At 37.7% G+C, this 18,083-nt stretch overlaps 1 protein-coding gene across 1 annotated transcript in view; it reads right to left on the reverse strand.

Annotated features, from left to right (window-relative positions):
- ADAMTS19 (ADAM metallopeptidase with thrombospondin type 1 motif 19) overlaps nt 1–18,083 on the reverse strand; it is a 218,235-nt gene that overhangs the window by 94,524 nt on the left and 105,628 nt on the right. Inside the window, exons 9-10 of the mRNA XM_004609957.3 lie at nt 10,463–10,603; nt 7,222–7,372 (exon numbers count right to left, since the gene is read on the reverse strand). Of these exons, the coding sequence (XP_004610014.3) occupies nt 7,222–7,372; nt 10,463–10,603 (292 nt within the window). The remainder of the gene's footprint in view (nt 1–7,221; nt 7,373–10,462; nt 10,604–18,083) is intronic.

Raw genomic sequence — 18,083 nt, forward strand, 5'->3', positions numbered from 1 at the left:
AATATCGATCTGTTTCATCTAAGATCTAGAGAAGATTAATAAACTATAAAGAACACCAACTTTAAATTACACAGAGAACAACACCAACATTTGTCATGTTTCAGTTTATAGCATTTATCAGGTTCCAGTTTATAGTAAACTGGAAGCTAGTCATTTCTTTAAAAAAATTGGCATCATATAGATTTCATCTTGTTACAGTGGAATAAATGTAGATATGAGTAGTAAAACACTATCCTTGAAAAATTTCCTTCATTAATTAAAACCCAAATCCAAAATAACTCTGGCACTAAAGAAATATTTTTATTTGTTTATTTATTTATTTAATTTATTGCTTTTTGGGTCACACCCAGCAATGCTCAGGGATTACTCCCGGCTTTGCACTCAGGAATTACTCCTGGTGGTGGGACCATATGGGATGCTGGGGATCAAACCTGGGTTGGCCAAGTGCAAGGCAAACACCCCACACCCTATACACTCGCTCCAGCCCCTCTAGAGAAATATTTAGGTTGAAAGAATAGTAAGTAGTGTTTTAGAAGAGCTTAGTTACACAATTAGGAAGAATACAAAGGAGGAAAATAATTTTGAAATGAATAAGTTTAATGAGCAGGTTGTAGGAATTTGACCACTTCAGAATTAAAAGACAAAGCTGGAGTAAAAATTTATAAACATACATTTTAACTAAAAGTGAATTTGAATTTTCCTCTGAAGAAAGAATTTCTGCAACTCAGCAAGCAAAATAAAAAAACATGTAAATAGGTGATTTACAAAGATGACTTAAGAAATAAAAGCCAAGTCAAGGAAAAACTGGAAAAAATTAGTTGTGAGAATAGAAATTAAAGAGCTATATTATCCACTTAAATAAACCATCATTGAATGTCCATGCTCCTGTACTCTAAAGAACTAATGCTCAAAAGATGAGATAAAGCTTCAGTTTCCAAGTCAAAACATTTGCTGGTAGTTTTTAGCCTTCACAATTTTAGTGCTATTACATGAACGGGAAATTTAAAATCTCTGACTTTACCAATCTTGACAGCGCAATTTATTGATTGTGCTATTTCAGATTTCCAAGCCACGACTAGCCAGCAAGGACTATTTCATGTTAAGCCTTCCTAAATCCAAATTCCTACTGCCTTTGGAATTTCACAATGCCAACACTTAGAGTCTCAGCCCTCTAAAATTTTTCATAAATGACCTCATTTCAATGCCAGCTAGTTCAATGCATCAAATAAGAGGTTTGAAAATTCAAGTATGTTTGATATATCATGTAGATATACGAATAGTGTCAAACTGGAATTTTCCATGTTATTCTTTAAAGTCGCCATATAATTCAATAATACTGAAGATATTTAACACAATATAATACCTATGAAATTCATAATTTTCCTGGAGGTTTTTGATTTTTTAGCATATTTCCTTCTTATTCAATAACTTTTGTGTGGCTACTTCTTAATGTTCCCAGGGAGACATCTCTGTAGTCATATTTCAGGCAGCTGTAACAATGACTGGATGAGGAAGCAGCTGGCTCACTCCGGACACCAGATGGCCTGAAAGCACCCACGGCTCAGTACTCAGGCGCAAGTCATCCAAGGAGTTAGCCATGTGCAAAGTAATGCAAAGACTGAGCTATTATTGCTGGAAATCAAGATGTTTCATAAACACCCCTATAGCTATGCCTTTAAGCATTTTGCAGATGCATGTGGCTATCCTAAGGGTAAATTGGGGTCATTAACTAGATCAGGATGTATAATACTGTAAGTATTTAATATTTATCTGTTTACAAGTATCTAAACCAAATACTGGACTGAGTGCCACTGTCAGATTCAGAGGTACAGCACTGTTAAGATTCTGCCAGAGTCAGAGAGATAGTACAGAAGTTAAGGCTTTTGTTTTGCATGTGAAAAATCCTGGTTCAATTCCTATCGCCATCTGTGGTCCCCTGAGCACAACTCAGAGTAAATCCTAAGCACCACTGGGTATGCATTCTGTCAGCTCCTCTCACCCCTTCTCAAAAAATAAAGAAAGAAAAAAAAATAAACAAGATTCTACCAGAAACACACATGTTGAAAATTTGCTAAGGAATACTCACTCCATGCAGCTTAATATTTATAACTGATTGGAAATGGGATTTGTGTTAAGAATGTCTGATTAGGTCATTCAAAAGCTGTGGAACACACTCTCTGGCTTTCTAGGCTAGTTTTCTAACATTAGTGAATATTCTAGACAGCTTTATGTTCTTTTCACAAAAAACATGTCAGAGAATCAAGCATTTACATGAGATAAAAACTTAGAATTATAACCCCATTATTGAACTTATTTACTTGTCATTCAACAAATACTTGAGACATTTTAGATGCAAGGATACAGTGATGAAAAGAACTGACCATAACTCCTGTGATGTTCCGGAGCTTATCTTCTAGGAGAAACCTAAGTGACAGATGGTTGGATGTGGTGACATACGTACAGGCCCTAACAAGCTGAGCACTTCCATTAGCTACTCCTGTATAATAATTTCTCTTTGTAATTTGGAGGTATGCCTCCTGATACTTGTATGCAGGGATTTCCAGGGTATTTCAAAATAAAAGTATTCAAAACCCTATGGGAAAACTCCATCAATTGCTTATTCTTAGACTTTATTCTACTCCCCTTGTCTTTTGAAGCAGCTAGTTATTTCCATTTTCAAACACCTCTCTCCTTAGGTTCTATGATCTTACCTGCTCCCAGTTCTATTCCTACCAAGACTATTATAGAGTTTTAATGGCTGCTCTATTCTTACCTTCCTAATTTCTACATTTTGCAGAGATCAAGGACTCAGTCTTGGAACTTTTGTCTCTTTAATTCATTTCATTATGTTATTATTAATTGTTCTCTTCTTAAGATCACTTAATTGAGGGTAACATTTTCTTTTTTTGCTTTTTGTGTCACACCCGGCAATGTACAAGGGTCACTCCTGGCTCAGCACTCAAGAATTACTCCTGGTGGTGATCGGGGGACCATATGGGATGCTGGGAATTGAATCCGGGTAGGCCGCTTGCAAAGCAAACGCCCTACCTGCTGTGCTATTGCTCCAGCCCCGAGGGTAACATTTTTTATTTGCAGGAGCAATACTTGGAGGTGAGGATGACTTTTGGATACTGATTTTTCGATTAGGCCTGGACCTATGATCACCTCTACCTGGATATCTCATAAGCATCTTAAATTCAAAATAAAGAGCCATTGCAGGGCATTTTTTCCCTATTACCTCATGCTGTGTTTCTCTCCACATAAATGAGGGACTTGCTCTCACTCTGTTCGAGAGCTCTAAATAAATGTCACCTTCTCTCAAAGGCCTTCCCAGATTCATCTCTATAAATTAGCATTAGCCCCACCTTCCAGTTCCTGACCATTACTCCAACTCTTTCTACCTGAGTTTTTATTTCTCCCAAACTTGGCATGGCCTAATGTATTCTGTATCTCTTTGCTTATTGTGTGTTTCCCCCAACTGAAAAGTGAGCTCCAAGTAGGTAGGGGCTTTGAATGCTATTGCCTTTCTGGCCCATAGAACAGAGCCTGGAACATAGCTGGAACTCACAAAGTCTGTGTTTGTCAAATCAATAACTGAACGTGTGAACCATACTTTAATATCTTATCTCTCTCCATCTCCTTCCAACACTTTGCATGCTGTCCTACTTTGGAATCAGAATGATGGTCTTCAGGAGTGGGATCTAGCAGCATTCTAGCTTGGAATTACAGAAACTCTGCCACTTAGCTCTAAGAGACTGAAAGGTAATATAGCTCTACCTCCTGCGCTAAGGGTGACTTAGAAAGTAAAAGACTTTTGACTCTTACACAAACAGTAAGAGGCCCACTGAGAGATCCTTCAGGACCCTCTCACCAGGGCTCTCTAAGCAAAAAGAGGGTCACACCTAGCAGTGTTCAAAGGTACTCCAGGCTCTGTATTCAGGGATCATTTGCGGTGGGGTATGGTGACCATATGGGGTGCTAAGGATCAAACTTTGATCAGGCACATGCAAGGCAAGAACCGTAACAGCTATACTGTCTGTCTGGTACCCAACTGACCTATTTATTTCTTTGATTTTTGGTGTTTGAGACACACCTGGATGTGCTGTCTTACTCTTGGCTCTATGCTCAGGCATCATTGCTAGATGTGCTTTGAGGACCATATTGGAATGCCATGGATTAAACCTGAATCAGGCACATGCACGGCGAGCATCTTAACTGCTGAATTAGTCCCCAACTGAACTATTTATTCACTCTAAAAAGGTGCCAGAAAAAATAAATATAGCTTAAAAAATGGATCTGATTCAAATATTTTTCCTTATAGAAAATAGTATGTGGGGGTATTGGCGGGAGGGAAACTGGGGGCACTGGTGATGGGAAATGTATACTGGTAAAGGGATGGGTAATGGAACATTGCATGACTGAAACCCAATCATGAACAACTTTGTAACTGTGTATCTCATGATGATTCAATTAAAAAAACACATTACATTAAAAAATAGAAAATAACATGTAAAGAAGCTGTGGATGTTTTGTAAAGAAACTTGAGGCAATATATCATAGAATGATAATTCACCCTCTGCTTTAGATTTTCAACTATACTTCCCTCCTGATAAATGTCACTGTCACTGTCATCCTGTTGCTCATCGATTTGTTCAAGCAGGCACCAGTAATGTCTCTCATTGTGAGACTTATTGTTACTGTTTTTGGCATATCCAATATGCCACGGGTAGCTTGCCAGGCTCTGCAAGGGCGCGATACTCTCGGTAGCTTGCTGGGCTCTCCGAGAGGGGTGGAGGAATCGAACACGGGCCAGCTGCATGAAAGGCGAACGTCCTACCGCTGTGCTATCGCTCCAGCTTCATTGATAAATGTAAAAATGTAATTGTGTTACTAAAGTTCTGCAATAATAGAGAAAAGGTCTCAAGCACTTCATTTGAAATTTAGTGCTGAATAATAACTAGTGATTATAACTCAAAGAATCAAATGTTTACTCCAGGTAATATTAAGAATTCAATTAGGTCAAATCACAAACTATCTGGCACATATTTTAGTGGTTTAGAAAATTATAGAAAATTACTACAAAATTTAACTAATAACAATATAAAATATCATTAAAAACAATTTCTAAGAGCTTTAAAAACTGCTCATAAAAGTAACTGAAAATTTAACAAATGCTTGTGGTTGAGTTTTTCTAAGACCTAGGATACCTTATAAGACATAAAAATTGGAGGGGCTGAGGAGAGAGGATAGCTCAAGTGGTACAGGACAAGCTTAGCATGTGAGCGGCCCTAAATCTGATCCCTCCTCACCAGCTCCATTGGATGTGATCTTATTTTGAAAAACACAATATAACAACTTTCCATTTATTAGTACTATCAATTTTTCCTAGCAGATGAACTAAAATGATATTCTACATAATGCTATTACAGCAATCATAGCTCACTGGTTTCCAAAGCAATAATTTCAGCAGGTGAAGTGTCTACCCATGAAACCAACCCTATGTGCCTCATGGTAAACATGCTTTACCATGAAGATTTAAGAAAGACGGTAGCTCAATTTTTAATTGTCCAAAGGTTTAGAGATGTGAACAGTATGAATACAAAACTTACCTGGTGAGATGAGTAAGAGGTACAGGTTACAGATGGGAAGAGAGCCAGCCTATTTGTTGGCAAAACTCTCATCTCTGATGCTGACTTGGCCATTTATAAATAATAGGAGTTACATCCCAGTCCAGCCCAGAGACATTACTGGTGTTCGCTCAAGCAAATCGATGAGCAACAGGATGACAGTGATACAGTGATACATCCCAGTCCCCAGCTGCTTTTGAATTCTGCTCTGCTCAGCTGCCTAATACTGTCGGCACAGCTTTTCACAAGGCATATTAAAGGTAGCTCCTGCTACCTCATGCATCCATTTATTTTAATTATAAGACAAATAAAATTCATGATCTCTGTCAGTCTACTGGTCTACAGGCTGGAGAAATAATTTTCTTCTCTTGTGGAATTTTGCACTGGTGAGAGAAACTGGTAAGAAGAAAATAATAAGTGAGGTAGTGAAGCAAATGAACTTCTTTGATAAGAACTACAGAGAGCAGGGGCCAAGAGTTACACAATGGTTAGGGCTCATGCCCAGCATGCTCCTGATCAGACTGGATTCCTAACCCCACATAATTCCTGGAGCATTTCCAAGTGCAGCCTCAGACCCCGGAGAAGTTCTGATAGGGCCCTAAGACCTCTTGAATACTGTATGGTAGGCTTAAAAACAAACAACAACAAAATACAACAGAGATCAATTGTATCACCACACCACTTACTCTTTTCCTTAGAATGGCTCTCAATTATGTCTCAGGTATTCAAAGATAACCTTACCATCAAAACCACCAAATTCCTTTGATAAAATAATCACAGAAGGTTAGGAAAAGCAAAATATAGGTACCAATTCAGTCTATCAGTGTATTAGCGAGGCAGAGGTAAGGGGAAGAGAGGAGAGAGTGGGAAAAGATGGGCAAATAGGATGAAGCAAGAAGAAAGGATTAAAAAAAATGGAATGGTAAGTAGAATTAAAATTTTTATACTCAGAATACCATTTTGTTCAACCTTCAGTCTTTAGTCCCCAGAGGGATACAAGTGATCTCTGAATAATCAATGACCAATTGGATACTTATAGACTTCTTAAATTTCTGATATTTATGCCTTTCCTCTTGTTCAATTATTTAGAAAAGTATCCTTTACATTTTGCTCCTATAAGTTGTAATACTTACACTTCCAGGAATTGAACCCAGGACCTTGTACATGCAAGTCATGTTCCACCACTGAGTCACATACCCAGATCTAAAAACAATTTTTTAAATTTTGTTTCCAGGGTTGAAAAGTAGTATCTTTTTTTCACAATTTCATTTTAGTATATTTTCACCCAGCTAACCTGCCATCTAATAAAGAAATGTGAAACAAAATAGTGAATTGGCACATACCAGTACTTTCTTAACTCCAGTACTATTTGCAAGTAGATATTCTTGAGTCATTTCTAAATTTGACTGAATGCTTCATCTTTTTTCCAAAGTACCAGGAGAAGAGCAAAGAATTCTTAGAAACTCCTTTTTGCTACCATTGAGATGCTATTGCATCATAGATTGTAAAATACAGCCAACTTGCCTTCTTCCAATCAATAATTCTCAACAATGAATGTGACCATTTACAAATTCGCCCCAGACACAAACCTTACCTGCATCTCTTGGCAAAAGGAAGCCAGTGGCCCAAAGAGAATCTGACATTGCTCATCAGCGGTGTAGGTCATCCCTGGCAACTTGAAGGGGACCATCACGGAATTGACACTCTGGGGATTTGTCTGCAGCAAGCAGTTACTGGCCTTGGACCTGGCAATATGCAGACAGCCTTAAATTTTGAAATCAATATAAAATTGAATTCACTATGTTAGCATAGCAACAGGAAACATTTTTAGAATATTGAAAATGTTCTGGAACCAAAGATATAGTGCAGGGACTAAGTACTTGTCTTGAATGTGGCCATAAAAGCTGTGCCCTGGTTTGAACTCCCAGTCTTGCATTTGGTACTCTGAGCATGGAAAAGGGTCACTCCTGAGCACAGAGCCAGGAATAACCCCAGAGTACCACCAGGACTTCCCTTCTCAAAACGGTCATACTGTTATTGATACTCTTCTATTGTATACTTGGGCTGGAGCGATAGCATAGCAGGTAGGGCGTTTGCCTTGCACACAGCCAACCTGGGTTCGATTCCTTCACCCCTCTCAGAGAGCCGGGCAAGCTACCGAGAGTATCCCGCCCTCACAGCAGAGCTTGGCAAGCTACCCGTGACATATTCGATATGCCAAAAACCGTAACAACAAGTTTCACAATGGAGATGTTACTGGTGCCAACTTGAGCAAATCGATGAACAATGGGACAACAGTGCTACAGTGCTACATTATATACTCTATTACATATAGAATATTGTAGAAACTATTCTGTCTATGAGAATCATTATTTATAGTTGTTGACCTTATTCCAATAATATTAAGAACAATAATTCCCACTTAATGGAATTTGGAGGTTAATTAAGCCTTTCGAAGGGATCAACTCAGCTGATCTATATAACACTGTGAGGCAGTTACTAAAATGCACATGTACCATAGTTGCTCAGACCCAGAAAGTAACTTACCCAAAAGTCATGTGTGAATGTAAGAAATCAATTATATTTGAAGATTTAAAGAATATTAAAAGCTTTCACAAGGAAGAGGTAAGAGAACAAATTGTTTTTTGTACGTGTCAGTATAATGCAATGTCCATTTCTGAAGTGGAATGAAACTTTATCAGTATTTAATTTATGTGACAGTAGTCAAGCAAAATCATTCATAGCCCTTAGGAATTTCTCAGTGCCCATTGAAGACCCTATTGGATTATGCCCCATGAGGCTGCGTGTTCCTAGTGGTACTTGCTCTGAACACTGTTCAACAACAAAGGGTTTCAACTGCTGGTCCCTGGACCAGTCCTCATCCACAGATATCTATTTCTATCTAGTCTGTGACATAGTGTCACCTCTTAATACAGGTTCATCTGGATCATGCTGCACTGCTATTAGAAATAGTGGTTAATCTTTTGATTTGGGGTGGGGGTGTTGTATGTTTTTTGTTTTATTTCCAAGGGCCATTCTAGCTGTGCTCAGGGCTTCTGGCTCTGAACTCAGTGATCACTTCTAGACGTGGTCCAGAGGACCAAACCCAGGTGACTGCTTGCAAAGCAAGTGCTTTCGCTGCTGTATTATCTCTACAGTATGTCCTATTCTTATGTCAAGGGAAATGAATTAAATCTGTCTAGTAATTTTTTTTTTAAATTTGGAGGCCACATCTAATGGTGGGCAGGGTTTACTCCTGGCTCTGTGTCAGATATCACTTCTAGCGGGCTCGGGGACCATCTGGGATGTTGCAGGTAAAGAACTGAGATGACTACATGTAAGGCAAGCACCGTAACTGCCACTTGACCTCTCCAGAACTCTGTCTTGTAATTTTATCTAGCCGTCTTTTCCTCCCACTCTCCCATCTCCCTTCCTTTCTCCTGCCACACCTGGCAGTGCTCAGAATTTACTCCTGGCTCTGTGCCCAGGAATCACTCTTAGAGGTGCTCCAGTTGGCCACATGCAAGGCAAGCATTCTACCTGTTATATTCTATCTCTCTGGCTTGCATATTTCACTTAGACTTTGAGATACTTTAAGCATCCCTCTTTCACTATGTCATCTTGTATTTCAGCTACACCTATTACCAAAGAAATAAAGTAAAGGACAAGGACTTTAAAATTAAAGTGACTAAGATTTTTCACTTTTTTACAACCAGATGGAAATATTTAGAGGTTAAAAGTATTACAATGAAAAGGTAGAGGCTTCATTAAAAGAATCCTTTGTGATACCCGGTGAAATGTCGGGTGAGCAAAGAGAATATTTTCACTAGAAAATTTTGAGTATGCAAATTCAATACTTGAATTGATTTTTTAAAAACTTTCCATTTACTTATTTTTTAATAAATACACATTTACAAAGTTGTTCGTCATTGGATTTCAGTCCTATAGTGTTCTAATACCCGTCCCTTTACCAGTATATTTTTCTCACCACCAATGGTCGCAGTTTCCCTCCCACCCCCCACCATGTCCCACAACCTGCCACTATGGCAGGCACTTTTCCTCTCTCCCTCCCTGTCCCTCTCTCCTCTCTTCTCTTTCCCCTTAGTATCTCTCCCCCTCCCCCTCCCTACCTCTCTGTTCTCTCTCTTTCTCTCTCTCCAACCCTCTTTCCCTCTCGCCCTCCTTCCTTCCCTCCCTCCCTCCCTCCCTCCCTCCCTCCCTCAGTCCCTCTCTCTCTCTCTCCTTTTGGGCCTTATGGCTTCAATACAGAAAATGAAAGTTTATCAGGTATATCCCTGTGCCCTTCACCCCACACACTCTCTTGCGGCAAGCTTCCAATCATTGACCTGTCCTCCCGGCCCCCATTTACTCTCATCTTAGATATTAGTCTCATTCTGTGTGTGTGCGCGCGCGCGTGTATGTGTGTGTGTGTGTGTGTGTGTGTATAAAACACACATAAAAACATCCTGCAAATAAATAGTTTTGCTCAACAATGATTCTTGCCATGTCAATCTATTTATAAGCAAATTTCATGACTCCATTCTAACAGCTGTATAACATTCCATTGTGTAGATACACCATAGTTTGAATGGATTTTTTTAACTGATATAATTTTTTCAACCTCATCAACCATCCTGCCCATTCTTTTTTTAGAGTCAGAAGTTAGATTAAATAATATGACCCAATCCACACCATGAGTCCAGGGAGTGGTCAGGATTGCAAACACTTGCCTTAATTCTTAAACTGGTGCCCTCCGCCATCTGCCCTCCCAGCTGATCAGAAAGCAGGCACACGAACATTTACCAGCAGCAGCAGAAGTGAAGTGGCCCCAGTACCTGAGAAATCTTTCCAAATCTTCCTTGCTACACCGGGACCAGGAAACATCACCGAGGTTTTGTCCTTTAATCCACTCACCAGACATGATGTGCAGACCGTCAGCGCAGGACGGGTGGTCATTGTCATGATTAATGCCCATGCTGGTTTGGAGCATAATTGAAAGTTAATATTATATCAAGCAAATACCATCTTTTAAGTTTTTCATGACATTGCAATTAAACAATGGTGAAATATCTTAAAATAACAGAAGAGAAATTTTACGGTAAAAATAAAAGTCCATTTCAGATCTATATTTAAAATCTAAGTTGTTCACACTAAAGATAAATTTTATTTAGTGAAATAAATTTTATTTATTTTCCAGTCAACTTAGAAAATGACATGTTTCTGCCACCTGTTTAAATATTCTCTCCATTTTATCCACATAAAGGTATATTTTATCTATGTGGAACACTTAAAGATGGTAATATCCATTCAATGACACTTGCTCTTGCCTGGAGATCTTTTACTAACACAAATTTGAATCCACTTAAGACTCTTACCCTCCGATTATGGTTTTTTCATCAGCTTCATTAAATTAGACCATCTTCCATTCACCAGATAATACAAACCATCCCTGGGAGAACTTGTCATTCTTGGGCATCTTATTTCTTTTTTCCAGCAAAATCTCAATCTGTTGCTTTAAGTTCAGACTCTATTCTGCTAACCTGACATCTCTAAATGAATATACTAGAAAACTATAAAATTCATTCTCTATAAATTACTGCCAGTATCTTCTGTTTCAAAACTATTTAAATGATATTTTTCTTTCATTTTCTTTTTTGTAGCTTAACTAGTCCCTAATCTGCTATTAACCAAACCCAGACCCTCAAAAGTGCAAAGCAATGGTCAAATGCTGAGCCACATTTACCATGAGTCTTTAGGAATTGAGTATCTTTATGCCATGCATTATCATTTAGTCTCTTCTCTTTCAAATTATTATTCAGGTATTTTTTTTATTTACTCGCTGTTGTAACACACCCTTCCAACTTTGCTTTTTAAATATTTTCCTCAATTATTGCCTTCTTTCATTTTCTTCCTCTACTACTAAAGATTACTCATCTAGGATTCTGATATATTGGAACCATACTCATGCAATTCATGTTTAAATAATAAAACATCTAAATTATTTCTATTTTGCTAAAAAATTAATATAATCCTCTAATGAATTTTTATAATAAGGCCTTTGAAATAAATGTCACAGAGGCTGGAGATAAAAGATTGGGTTATGCACTGCCTTGACAACCAGGGTTTGATTAAAGGCACTTGGTCTCCTGAACACTGCTAGATGTGATTCCTGAGTGCAGAGCCAGGAAGAACCCCACAGTATCACCAGGTATGGCCCCAAAAATAAAATTAACAAATAAATATATAAAATAGCAGTAAATGTTAATGGTGAAGTTAGAAGCTAAGTTTGAGATGCTGTCAAGATAAACTGTAGATAATATGCAGTCTGTTATAATAAAAATTGTAAAGCAAAAATATGTATATATTTTAACATTCTTATTATAAAATCATGATTTACCAGGTTATTTATAATAGTTATTTCAGACATTAAATGTTCCAGCACCTATCCCACTGGCAGTGTTCTCTTCCCTCTATCAGTGTCCTGTTTCCCAGCCATGACCCCAGCCTGCCCCCTTGCAAGTAAAAATAAATTTACATTATATTGTTCAAAATAGCACAAAGGCAAATGGAATTACCAGAGCTTAGATCAACAAGAGTTCATTTGTGATAATTTTTATATCTCACAATGATGTTATTAACATCCTCATCTCAGTACCTACTGTGCTGGTTTGTGCTAGTTGAGTCTTCTGAAAACACAAATATGTTTAACTAATAAACTTGCTACAGAAGATGATAAATCACAACTAGACTACTTATATTTTCTTGAAAATTTAAAAATATTAGGACTAATAAGCTACGTTTTCATTAAGATAAATACAAGTTTGAATTGAAATCAACATGTTTCATGTACCTTGAAAAAAATTATTACAGACGGACTAAATTAAGATAGAAAACAGGATTTATGGGAGTCAGAGAGAGAGTACAGCAGGTAAGGCACTTGCCTTGCATGTTGCAGACCGGATTTGATCTCTGGCACAGATATCATCCCCGGAGCCCCACTAGGAGAAGTAATAATTGAGCACAAATCCAGGAGTAAGTTTTGAGCACCACTGGGCATGCCCTCCACCAAAAAAAATTAAATATGTTTGCTAAGCTATGGTGGAAATATAATTAAAATCCATTACTGGTATCATTTTCCACTTCTGGAGTTAGAAAAGTTCAACAAGGTGGAAATCATATTTTTCTCTCCCAGACTAATGATTTCATATAGGGTCTTACACACACACACACGCACACATACACGCACGCACACATGCATGCACGCACACACGCACTCTCTATTGGAATAAGTGACAGAAAGTCAGAAGATAAATCTTCCTTTTGAGATAAAGATAACAGAAAAGGGGTAGTTGTGGGGGGGCAGTTTTTTCCTTATGTGGAATGGGAGTGAAAGGTTTTGGAGTCAGAAAGAGATTTAAATGGTCTTTTCCTTTCCCCATTCATGTGCCCAGAGGAAAGTCAAATAATAAACATTTAAAATGTACCTTTATTTTCCCATTTTAAACATATTTTTTCCCCAACTGATGATCTGTGACAATTACATAAAGATGCAAAATGCTGGGTGCCATTCTTGAAATTTACTGGGAGCCCATAATTTCTCTTTTATTGTGGGGGCAGTAAAAAAATTTAGAAAGATATAAACATCACTAAAGTTCATCAAAGATGACCTCGAAAAGAGATTTGATGAAAATGCTATCTTAAGGGAAAAATATAAATAATAATACAAAAGGATTTGGGGATGTTAAGCTAGAAATTATAATTATGGTGCCAATTCACAGATTGAGAGACACCCAATCTGCACGTTTCACTCCGTAAAACTTTGCAGTTCTCACGCAGGCTCTGACCACAGCACTATCTCACCTCCACCTGGTTAGAGCACATCTGTGGGTGACTTTGTTAGATCAAGACACTTGTCCTGTGAAACATACTTCTTTCATTTGTGGCCTGCAGTATTTCAATCCATGCACAAATGTTATTCTTTCTGAGAGGCATCTGGCCTTTTTTCAAAAACAGTGAGACCTCCTAAATAACAGGGCCATTTGAGAAAAGCAATACAACTCCTTGTACAAGTTAGCAATTTTGACATTCCCTTAAGGTAGTGTAATGTCATTTTCTACATTGGGCAGATTACTGTCAAATTAGAGATAAACGGCTATCTCTCCCTCTGAGATCCTAATTCTCATGTAAGTAATTTGCTATAATCATGGAGAGATCTGGCAAATCAAATATTGTTTACTATTGTGGAATGGGAAAGAGCATCATTAAATTGGGCCCAGGCTTATTTTTCCTTCCCCCCTTTTTTTTTAATGGCACATCTGGATTTATCAGAAGATGATGCTTAGTCCTGATTCTACAGATCTGAAATGAAATAATTAATTGGGAACTTTTATCTGTGCCAGTCAGTGTATTAATCATTTATAAGGATGATATCATTTGTCCTCCCAATATTTCCATCATGTTTCTATTATCGTGATTTCAATTTTACAGATGAGGAAAATATAGAAGTAAATAGCAGAACTGTGACATAGACCCAGGCTTTGTGATAAATAGCCTCTGAAACCACAAAACTGCAGTGCTTTTTTTTTTCTGGACAACGATTTCCACAACTAATTTTAATTAGCTGCTTTCTGAATAAATTTAGATGTCTCCTCTCTATTAGGAGAAATGGAGATTTTACATGCATAGTGCATACCAAGTCACAAATCTTGCACAGAGCATATTCTTAATGACATTAGCAACACCTCTCCTCTCACTAAAATGAAGCAGCATTTTAATAATCTGTTTAAATTCATTTTGACAAAGAGCCTTGGGCAAATAAACTCTCCACTAACATTGTACATGGTTGTCAAGTCAACTGAAAAAATATTTTTATCATATAAAACTTCTCAACTTGTTTAAAATTCCCTGCCAGGAAGTTTTGTGATATCCTGCGGAAAGCTGGAGCAAGAGTTGGATTTCGAAGATGGTCCCTTTTGATGTTAAAAGAGTTAGAGAACATTTATAAATGCACTCACACTTGAGGAATAATTTGAAAAGGCTCAGATTTGTAAACCATAATACTTGAAAAGAGCACACTTATTTTGGTGCAGGATTTATTTAAACATTTTTATGACTCATTAGTTCTCACTAAAAGTCATATATTCTATGAAAAATTACTTTTTGAAAAGAAATGATCACAATGTCTAATTGATGTGGAGTATATGTCTGCAGAACGATAACACAATCCAGAGATGCTTTCTGATATCATGTGATTTTATAGTCTCATGCTCTGTGCTCATAGGAAAAAGCCTGGCATTAACACATATAAGAGTGTTTTTGGTGACTCTTGTGGTGTTTATTTTGAGGGCACACCAAGAAGCCTCTCAGGGGATCATGCAATGCTGAGAATTGTACATGTCTCTCACACGCAATGTTTGACCTCCAGTCCTTTGAATTATCTCCCCAACTTTCATTACTTTTTTATGGTCCACACCACTGACTTCATTTCAGTTTGCAGAGAATGACTAGATGGGTTCTTCTATTAGTAAGCCAAAAGGCAATGCAAAGCAAGTCAGCGATGAGGTTGAAAAATATTTAATGTTTTGATCCAGGAAGAACAGCAGTTAGAGCACATGCCAACATACATTAGCCCCATGCGTGGTCCCACACTGCAAGGTGTGGCCCTGGAAATTCCCAGCATCGCTAGGATGCCCAGGGGCTCTCTGGAACTAAAGGACATGAACAGTTTCACATCCTTAGCCCCTTGCATTAGACCACTGGCACAGTTGACGGAGAATCACTGGCAGGGCAACTAGACTTCCTGAGCACTGCTAGGATACCTCAATCATAATAATGAAATTAATAAATAAAATTAGAAATTAAGCCAGACTCTAGTGGTGATGACATAGCATTGCAAATATCTATTTAAAAAAAAAAAACTATGGAATCTGCTAAAAACCACATTACCTCATTTTTTTTAAAAAAGGGAAATTAATCACAGATAAAATAGATTTACTTCTCTTTACTGTGCATCATAGAATGGACTGAACAGCTTTCCAACCAATACTTGAGCTGGGGTCACAAAATAAATTGGATGCAGTTCTTACCACAGAGCTTATTATCTATGGGGATGGAATATGTTCTCCCTTACTCTCTCCTAGCTAATGGATGCTGGACTCCTGCAGATGCTATTCCTTACACTCTCCCACCAAGTCTTCCCTTTCTTTCACTTCTCTATTCATCAAAATGAGCAGCTTTTCTTCACTTTTGGATTGTTGCAAAGTCAAGCTGACTGAATGCCTACACTTAATTTTTTTGTTATAGAAGCCACATCCAGCAGTACTAGGTAAAATGCAGTTCTGAGGATCAAACTAAGGATCCTTTTACTATTTTCCTTATGAAATCATGCTTTAAACACCCTGATTTCTTATTAATATGCTTACACAAAAAGGTTAGCTTCCTAGGCAAAGTTATTTAATTTTCCATGGCAAGCTATGACATTGAAGGTATGGCCAATGAATCCAGGTGTGCATCAGAATCAAAGGCATAATGATAGCAACAAGGTAAAACTTAGAGTTCCTGGCCCTGCCCCAATCAATTAATAGAGAGAATTTAGGAACATAAAGATAAACCACATTTTATCATTTATTCCAGGTGGTTCCCCTCTCAAAATTCTGTGTGATCTACAGGATAAAATTTTAAACTTTTTATCCTCTTTTGAAATGATCTGTGATTAAATATTTTTCAATTTTTTTTGCTTTTTTGGGGGGTCACACCCAGCATTACTCCTGGCTTTGCATCAGGAATTATTCCTGGTGGTGCTCCGGGGACCATATGGGATGCTGGGAATCAAACCTGGGTTGGCCATGTGCAAGGCAAACACCCTACTCGCTGTGTTATTGTTCCAGCCCCTATTTTCCAATTTTTACTAGATCAGCTAATTTCTTTTACTCTTTTGTGCTCAGAGCTCATTTTGTGCTCAAGGGACCATATAGGATGCTGAGAATTGAACCTCATAATATTCCAGCCCTGCCATATTACCATTTTGCATAGTTTGCTCCACTAAAAAGGTTTTCCCAGTTTTTCTATAGTGTTAGAAATTTTATGACTCTTTTCATCTACCGTGAACTCCAACAAATTCTAATGCCCCATAGCTTCTGCAGCCACTGACAAATGGCCCCTGAGACCTATCTCTTCTTCTGGTGAGATTCAATGTGTCAATTGTCACTAACCAGAAGTTAAAGATTCAGAAAATATGAATTACCTTTCTTTCTATTTAACTTCCTTAGCTCAATGACTTATTAAATAAAAGCAAACATCTATTGCCACAAAATCATAGGCAAGCTACATATTGTAAGTCGATAGAAGCCTGAAATTAATATGGTTTCTTGCTGACTTAGGAAAACTCTAAGTCTGAAAAGTCTATAGAAAAGTTGCCTGCTTTACTCCAGAGAGACTTTTGCCAAGATATGTTACAGCAAGGCAAGCAGAAAGCCAAAACTTGCAAGGCCATTTGTTAGCTGGGTGATTTTTTCCCTTCTTCCACCTACTCACTATGACATCCAAACCTACATTTGGAGAGAATCTGGTGTGGGAGGGCTGCCACATCTGTCCCTTTAGGATTATTAACTTGGACAAACTGCCTATGACTCTAACTGGTATCACTGTCTCAATAAAATATCGAATACAAAAACTATATGAGTGGTCTCCAACAATCTCCATGATAAGAAAACTTCCCACCGATTCAGCAAGAACTCTGAAGGAAATGAAATCACTCCTTGAATGAAAAGAGATATGTGGCCACCAAATCTGAAAGCTTCTTTCATTTCCCCTTTTTTTACATGAAAGCATTAAAAATAATTCTATCACTTCCAGTGATGACTATGAGTCATTTGTACTGTATTAGGTGTCAACCATTGGGTCATGCAATGAGAGCATCACCGATTTAACAATAAACCTTGAAAGGAAAAATTATCCAGAATTTAGAGATGATGGTAATTATTACAGACACGCACTAAGTTGCTCAAAGCACATTCTGCAAGAAACTGGAAGGATAAAAAATTGAGCTGTCGTCCTTGTATGCCTAGAAATATGCCCTTTCTCTGCTACTTGCCCATCGAGTCATTTCTAACTTTAGCAATGCACTGTGTGTCTTTTTTCCAGCTACTTAAATTGAAATGTCATTGCAATCATCTAATTTTATGTGTGTCCATAAGACCACTGATTTGCCTTTATGTGCTGATTTATTTGCATGCTAAAATTTGCTAAACAGATAGTTTATTATTGCTTACATGTGAGAATATTCTAGTTTCCCTGGTGATTGCTTCTTTGATCTACTAGGGCTTTTGCAAAAGTAAACTTATAAAGTTTTTAAGTATTAGCTTCTATTTTATCATTAGTAGTTCAACTTTATTGTGAGCAGAAGAATGCATCTGCATAATAGTTTTTTGAAACCTGTTTAGACACAGAATTAAAAAA

Source organism: Sorex araneus, chromosome 6 (genome assembly GCF_027595985.1).
Source record: "Sorex araneus isolate mSorAra2 chromosome 6, mSorAra2.pri, whole genome shotgun sequence".
NCBI lineage: Eukaryota > Metazoa > Chordata > Mammalia > Eulipotyphla > Soricidae > Sorex > Sorex araneus.